The 8,126-nt window shown below is 41.2% G+C and overlaps 1 protein-coding gene across 1 annotated transcript; it reads left to right on the top strand.

The window, feature by feature from the left end:
* The first annotated feature begins 4,713 nt into the window (after positions 1 to 4,713).
* On the top strand, positions 4,714 to 6,650 carry LOC137838411 (uncharacterized). The gene is made up of 3 exons (XM_068647657.1): positions 4,714 to 5,100; positions 5,207 to 5,413; positions 5,748 to 6,650. The coding sequence occupies exons 1-3, from the start codon at positions 4,714 to 4,716 to the stop codon at positions 6,648 to 6,650; spliced, it is 1,497 nt and encodes a 498-aa protein (XP_068503758.1).
* The last annotated feature ends 1,476 nt before the right edge of the window (positions 6,651 to 8,126 follow it).

The raw sequence follows: 8,126 nt of genomic DNA on the forward strand, positions 1-8,126 counted from the left end.
AACAAACAATCCTGAAATAAAGTTTGAGACTGGTGACCACGTCACCCCCACATCTAGATCTTCTAGCGTAGTGTTCTATTGGAAATTAAGGTTAGCTTCCCTTACCTGAAAATTAGTCGATACTCACTAAGAGCTCCAAATCTACCAAGAACTTAAAGGTAACTTAACCTGCACCACAGAGTCCTAATAAAAAATCTAACTATATCACTAGGACCCTAAGCTAACATAGATTAACCCTGAAGCTAAAAGGGTCACATGCAAAGCAAGGACAAAAACAACCTAACAAGTTCAAAAGTTGACTCAGAGAGAAGAGCAAAAATTGAACTTACTGTATCAGATGTTTTGATCGGGCAGACTTGTAGTACTCACTGCCAGGAGTCTGATGGTGGACTCTGATCGTCGAACTGATCAACGAGGAAGTCAGAATCTTAGAGAGAAGGGAGAGGAAAGGAAAAAAACTTTCTAGAGATATGGTGGTTCTTTTTAAAATGAAACCTGAATAACAAAATTTCTATTTATATGCTCTTTTAAATTTAATAATAAAATATTTAGGTGTCATTTTAATTTTACCACTTCTACTCTAAGACTATTTTTCTCAATCCTTACAAAATGAATCTTTGTTGATATCAATAATTTTTTTCTATAAATTATTAATGATGCTAATACTTTAGGTCACTCTTATTGCTTAGTAACTACAATATTTAGAAAATAGTAATAAAACTCTTTAAAAAATCTATTAATCAAATCAAAACAAACTTGTATAAATATAAGTCGTAATTCTTTAAATAAACCCTTACATACTTCGAATGAATCTAAAAGAAAAAGAATTGAAAGTAAAGTACAATGAGAATTTTTCATTAAAATTAATTGCTCTTGTAGATAAATTTTTAGTGAATGAAACCTTAGATTAGGACTAATACTCATCCTTTAAATTTTAATTTGATATATGTACCCGTCGGTACTAGATGAGTCACGTCATTCGATCTCAGTGACCAACCGCCTGAAGACACATTTAAAGCAGCTATAACAAATAGTAGTTAAGGCAGTTACAAAAACTCCTTGAAAATACGGGACACGTCCTGCAAAATTCGGGTAACCTAACACTGATATATGATAGATTCGGCCATTACAACAAATGACCCATGATTAAATACTATAAATAAATCTTCTAAAGATGTATAAGGTACACTTTTAATCAGTTCTTAATATACACTTCGTATACTGAGTACTTACTTCATTTTCGGAGTACCTTTTTCAGGTTAACCCCGACCGAGCACCATCAATTAAGGAAGGAGACTTAAAGTGAAGAGAAAGAGAACCACCGAACAACCGACACGTCAATAATTATACAACTCCTTCCAAATACTATCTAGGCTCACTTTATTTATACAAGTACAATATCTAATTTGACTCGCTTAAGCATAAAATACAAAATGATGACTAAAGCATCAATCAACAACAACATGGAACTTTAACAAACTTTTAAGATCAAACACACATGTTAAAGCAACATCATTCATTAATACTATTTTCAAGAAAAAATTTATAAAAATAATTAAAAATTCGTAGTATTTTTATTGTGTTTAAAAAATGTCACTTTTAATCCTTTAAAATTTTATACATAAAGTTCACTCCATTGGAAAAAAAAGGTGAGTTGGACTGAGAAACATTTAAATGAAAGATTTATATTTTTGTCTTTATAAAGAAACTTGTTCAACTTTAAACAAATTATGATAATTTTCTTTACATCCTATTTTTGGAAAAAAATAACTTTATACCAATTCAAAGATTTACTACTAGCCTTTTTATATATGAAATTTATTAACAAAATAATTTGTATGATTATGATACTATTAAAAGATTGATGACTTGTGAAACATGTTAAGATAGAAACAAGTTGTTATTATAAGATGTGTGTCTTAATCTAAATGTGTCATGTCTAAAATATCTAAGTTTTGATAATAATAAATAATAACATTTGGCTAAAAATTTGTTTAAGTATGAAGCAAGTGTTACACACAAAGTCTAACTCAACATAAGACACTTTGTTGAAAAAGCTTAGAAGAATACTAGACAAAGCATTAAATGCATATCATCACTACATAAAGTCTCCAAAGCAAAACACATACAAAAGCTTAAAGGATATCTCTTGTAGTCTCAAAAGAAGATGCAAGTCCAATGCCTTAGATACAAACTACAAGTGCTCAACACAAAACAAGAACATCCTAATGATGAGAGAGTCTTTAAAGGGTACAAGTTGACGAAGAACACATATCAAGAAAGATTCTTATATAGTTCACCAATCATCATAATTTATATGCTCAAAATGGTGTTTTCAAAAGAAAAAAATAAGGAGTAGAGAAAAATATCCTTTCTACAAGACTTTGGGTGCAACAATTAAAGGTGTCAACTTAAAATAAACCATGTTATAAAAGATATTAACACAAGGATAAGTTACTATTAGAAATATAGGTTTTAAACAAGAGGAAGTGAATTGTTTGTGAAAGATTTTCACAAATATTGAAGGTAGATTGAAATACAATGAAGAATCAATCAATTAGAAATCAGTTCAGCCAACTAGAAAACTGTTTTTAATTTGATTGCAGAAAATGAACCGATTGTTTTAGCAAAACAATCGGTTATTTATATCAGTAGTGTTGAAAATCAGAGCAAAAGCATATTTAAAGAGTGTAATTATAGAGAGATTAACAGATAATGTTTATACTGGTTCACTCTTTCCCAAGAGCTACATTCAGTCCTCAGCAACCACTGAGAATTCACTAAGTAATCAAACCTTGATTATAAACAACACACCAAAGTGGTGATCTTGAGCCCTTCAAGAACACACACCACCTTTGGCAAATACCACACAGTTTTCATAACAACCTCTGAAACTATACAACACCAATTCACACAGAATTATAGTGATCAAGAAAGAAATGAATGAAATACACCTGAATACAATCAAAGATTAAAGTACAGTGAATACAGGACAATCGTATTCCACACTTCAGAATGATCCAAAACTCTTTGAAATCTTGAAAAACTGGTTTGAATGATTTTTCTTAGTTGATTTACAAACAAAAGCGTAAAAAAACTTATTTAAACTCCAATCAGTTAGTCAAAGCATTTAATACAAGAGCCAAAATCAGTTTAAATTATTTAAAACAAATTAAAGTCACTCAACAAAATTTTGTTAAGGTTTTCAGAGAATCAATCAATTAAAAACATGAATCAATCGATTGAATTGGTTTGACAACAAAGTCAAGTTTTTTCAAATCCTTTTCAAAATACACTAAGTGTAAAACAACCAGTGGAATCGACATTTCAACAGGTTGAATTTTCACTTTCTTTAGAAAACATATTTTTCAAAAAGGATTGAAATCAAATAACCTTGGATCATCAAAAAGAGTGGATTAAAAAATTCAAATACATCTAGATACACACATAAAACCAACAACAAGGATCTTCATGCATTCCACTTGGATTTGGAGACATCAAAGCACCTTGTTCAACAGTTTCAACATGCAAGTTTAACGGTTTGATTTAGGACGTCTATAAAGGAATTTTTTTTGCATGCAAATACAACAAATTAAAAACATTTCTTACATAAACTTGCATGTAAAGAGAGTTTGAATGTTTCCAAGTGTATAACCTTATTGTTGCGTCTAATAGACGTATAGATTAAGCTCTATTTGTAAAACTTTCACTACTATGAACCGGTCCCCGAGCGTTGACTGACCACTGGTAATGTTGGTGTCACGTAAGCGGGTCCCACGAGCAGCGCGGGCCAGTACCCCGCAAAGCACGTGCGCCAAGGAACCAAGGGTGGTCAGACACCGGTCATCAGGATGTACCGACTTGCCGCTAGAATGTGTGGAGAGGGCGGACATTGGAAACCCAAACAGTAGAGATGGGCCACGAGAAGTGGATCCCAGATCACACACCAGTTATCAGTAAGGGAGAAGCCTAGATCACAAGTGCCCATGCGTGTAGAGTGGATGACGCGTTCAGGTGTGACACAAAGTGTAGAGCCACTGGAAGGATATGGTCCTGCAAGGGTCACGTTCAGGGGCGAGCTGGATGCATGGCACGTGAACAGCTAGGGCACTCCCAGAGGCGATCGACTCCAGAGATCAGGTGCATGAGGGGGCATCCAGGTGGTCATCCCGTCAGAGGTTGCACTCCAGTTAGGGACCCCACGCGCTAGGTTATCCAAAGAGTTAGGTAACAACAATGTTGGGCCCGCCCATCAGAAAGGCCCATTTCAGGTAAACAGGAAACCCTAGTTTCGATCTATAAATAGTAAGTTAACAAACTGGACAAGAGAGAACTCCCTTGCGTCGTTACACACACAATAGCAAGACCATACAGTTTTTGGTGTTTCCTAGCCCTAGTACTGACTTGAGTGTCGGAGTGCAAACGGCCGCGAGGGCGCCCATTGTCTTTGTGTTTCAGGTGTTCATCACAGGGAAAGCATACGCGAACACAAGGACTCTAGACGTAAGAGTGATGTAGGCATTTCGAGTCAACCGGCAGGAACATTTGGCGCCCACCGTGGGGACCGATACAAAACATTTTCCCACCAGCAAGAACCAGGAAAACCCAAGAGATGAGAAGTACGAGAGAAGGACCTGCTGCACCAAATGGGGGTGAGGGCCTCACCTACAACAGGTTATGGAGATGATGTGACCCCTTCAGGAAGAGGTGGCCATGTCAAGAGCAAACCAAGAACGCATCGAAGCTGACTTGGTAGTGTCGCAAGCCACGAGCGAAGAACTGCGCCATTCAAATGAGGAACTGTGCAGAGACCTAAAGACCCACACGACGGAACGTGAGGGTGCAGATAAGGAGCCTGGGACTCCACCCAGAGAGTTCCCAACACCGTTCTTGCCAAAGATCGTGGATGCAGTGATAGCAGCCACGCTCGTAGGGCCCAAGGTGACCTTCACCGGGGTGGAAGACCCGGAGGCCCACCTTATGGCTTTCCATACACAGATGATGCTGGTTGGAGGCTCCGATGCGGTGCGGTGTAAGCTATTCTTGAGCACATTGGCAGGAACAGCCATGGACTGGTTCGTCAGCCTCCCTGATGGCCATGTAACGTCGTTCCCGCAACTCACAAAGCTGTTCAGGACGCAATACATCGCGAATCGACCCCCCCCCCCCCACCCGTCAGTATCCTATGAACTCTTTGATTTAACAGTATCAAAGAGAGTCTTTGAAGGATTTCCTCCATCGTTTTAGAGCGCAAGTGATGAGGTTGAACCTCATAGAAGAGAAGATGATGGTGCACACGTTTAGGAAGGGCATCGTGTCGGAACCCTTCAGCGAGTCACTCATCCGGAACCACCCCAAGACCTTCGTCGAGATAAAGCGCCGCACGGTGGCCCATATTACGGCGGAGGAAGAAGTTAGTGAAAAGTGCACATGCGTGGTCCCCATGAGGCGACAACAGAGACGAAGGCCCCCGTGAAAGACCTAATACGAGGGGGCGTGGGAGAGATAACGTGCCGCCAAGGCACGACTTCATAGTGGAACTGAAAGACCTCATCGCTATCCCAAACATAGCGAAGAGGCTGAAGGTGCCTCCCAAGACCGACAAGAGGCTCGGGCCCAACAAGAACGCCTGGTGTGAGTTCCACCAAGCATACGGCCACCCCATACGCAATTTCTTAGCGCTGGGACACCAACTAGATGAGTTGGTGATGAACGGTCTCCTAAGAGGTTATCTGCAAGAAAAATAGGGGACCGAGGACGTGGCGGCAATAGGGGGTGGTCTGGGGCATGAAGTCCCCGTACACGGTGAGGTCGACACCATCGCAGGAGGGTTCTCGGGTGGAGGCTGTACCGCCTCTCAGCGAAGGAGATACACGCGAACAGTGATTTCGGTGGAAGCACAGAGGACCAACGACGCCTTCGACGTTAACCTGGTTTTTACCAAGGTTGACCTGGAGAATGTTATTCCTCATCACAATGATCTGGTGGTAATCTCAGCGGTAACCGCAGGAAGGAAGGTGCACCGTGTGCTAGTAGATCAGGGAAGCCTGGCGAATGTAATGTTTTGGACGACTTTCAACAAACTGCAACTATCCCTCGACATGATAAGGCCCTATGACAACTGCCTCTACGGTTTCGCAGGAGACCAGGTGGAGGTGCGGGGATACTTGGAGTTGAGAACCACCTTCAAAGATGGCACCGCGTCACGAACGGAGAGCATCAGGTACCTTGTCGTCAATGCCTTCTCTGCTTATAATATGTTGTTGGGTAAACCAACACTGAATAGATTAAGGGCAGTGTCGTCGACAAAGCACATGAAGATGAAGTTACCGGACCTGATAGGAAAGGTGATTACCATCAAATCAGATCAGAAGGAGGCCAAGCGATGCTACGAGAATAGCCTCAAAGCAAGGCGAGGGGTATCTATGGTCACTAATGAACCACCGTACACTGAGGGAAGTCCCCTGCCCAAGATCAGCCGCTCCAAACCCGACGAGGCCATAGCAGAAATCGCCCGCAGGACCAAATCTGATCCGTTTGGTAACTTTGGGGAAAGAGAGATTGGAGAGAGAGTCTCCAACCTAAGCAAAATCCCCAGCCAAACGACGCAAACCCCAGTTGAGAAAACCGTAGAGTCCAGAACCGGGTAACCAGTGATGATAGACTAGGCGATCAGTTCGGCCCTCGAACAGAGACAGGGTCAGTTTCAAGGTCTTACATACAGGGGAAGCAGAGTATGCTAAGAGCTTGGAGAGAAATGCCAAGTACCAAGGAATGCAGCCCCATTAGTTTCACATCCGGTCTCTCCCGTGTGGAAAAATTCCCTCAGGAGAACAAAGATCTTTGGGACGCAGCACGCAGGCTTAAGGCGCTGAAGCAGGGCTCGGTTCCTTGCACATGGAATGTAGCTGACTTCAAGTCTTATTTCAGTTAAGCAAGAATATTGTACATGGTATTAGAGGACACTGGTTTTCCCTTACAAGGGTTTTTTAATGAGGTCCCCAGATAATTATGATTGGAATATTTTCTCGAGTTATGTACAATTCAATTAAGAACTTGTTCTCCTTGTGTTAGAGGTCTTATGAGCGGAGAGGTAGGTTCGTAGAGAACACCTCCCCTCTCGAGTGAAAGCGCCAAGGTTGAACAAAATAGATCGCCAGATAAATCCTCATCGCCCTTGAGCGAAGCTGAGGTCAGTCAAGCATTTGTTTTCCTCGCGTTAGAAGCCTCGTGGGCGGAGAGGTAAGTTCGTAGAGAACACCTCCCCTCTCTAGTGAAAGCGTTAAGGTTAAACGTAATAGTTATCAGTTAAATCCTCTTTGCCCTCGAGCGAAGCTGAGGTCAGTTAATAGTTATCAGTTAAATCCTCCTCGCCCTCAAGCGAAGCTGAGGTCAGTAAATAGTTATCAGTTAAATCCTCCTCGCCCTCGAGCGAAGCTGAGGTCAGTAATTAGTTATCAGTTAAATCCTCCTCGCCCTTAACCAAAGTTGAGGTCAGTTAAGAATTAATTTCTCTTGCGCTAGAAGCCTTGCGAGTAGAGAGGTAGGTTCGTAAGAGAACACTCTTCTCGTGAGTGAAAGTGCCAAGGAAAATAACGAAATAATTTGCAAGATAAATCCTCTGCGCCTTTGAGCGAAGCCGAGGTCAGTTGATAGTTTGTTTCCCTTGCGAAGAACGCCAAGGAGGAACAACCCAATTCGCAGTTAAACCCCCCCCCCCCCTCACGATAAGGGGAACATGCAACAAAACACCAGAGGAAATGTCTTGGCGTCAGGCACCATGACAAAACAATTACGAGAGTCAAAAAAGCAGTTCGCAATATAGAAATAAAAATAGATATGAGTTCGGAAAGTAAAGGTTGCAGACAGATAAAAGAGTTCGTGCATCAGCCAAATACAAATAAAGGAAGGACCCTGGGAACGATCTTCCCGTTCTCAACAAGGTTCGATGCGGTGAAGGGTGTAATATCCACTTCAGGGTGCACACAAGCAACTTGAGCCAGAGCATCTTTGAATCCCTCGTCGTAAGCGTCAAGAACGTCTCTGGTCAGTTCAGCCTCAGCTTCTTCAAACCTTTTGGCTTGCTGATGAAATTCGGCCTTCGCTCGCCCAGCTGCGCCTCAAAA

This window comes from Phaseolus vulgaris, chromosome 4 (assembly GCF_000499845.2).
Source record: "Phaseolus vulgaris cultivar G19833 chromosome 4, P. vulgaris v2.0, whole genome shotgun sequence".
Taxonomy (NCBI): Eukaryota; Viridiplantae; Streptophyta; class Magnoliopsida; order Fabales; family Fabaceae; genus Phaseolus; species Phaseolus vulgaris.

Excerpts from the sequence above, each read along its gene's own strand:
- LOC137838411 (XM_068647657.1), top strand. The coding sequence starts at position 4,714 with ATGTCAAGAGCAAACCAAGAACGCATCGAAGCTGACTTGGTAGTGTCG. Across the intron at positions 5,101-5,206 it reads TCAGCCTCCCTGATGGCCAT|TATCAAAGAGAGTCTTTGAA; the intron begins GTAACGTCGTTC and ends TTGATTTAACAG. Across the intron at positions 5,414-5,747 it reads ATATTACGGCGGAGGAAGAA|GGGACCGAGGACGTGGCGGC; the intron begins GTTAGTGAAAAG and ends CAAGAAAAATAG.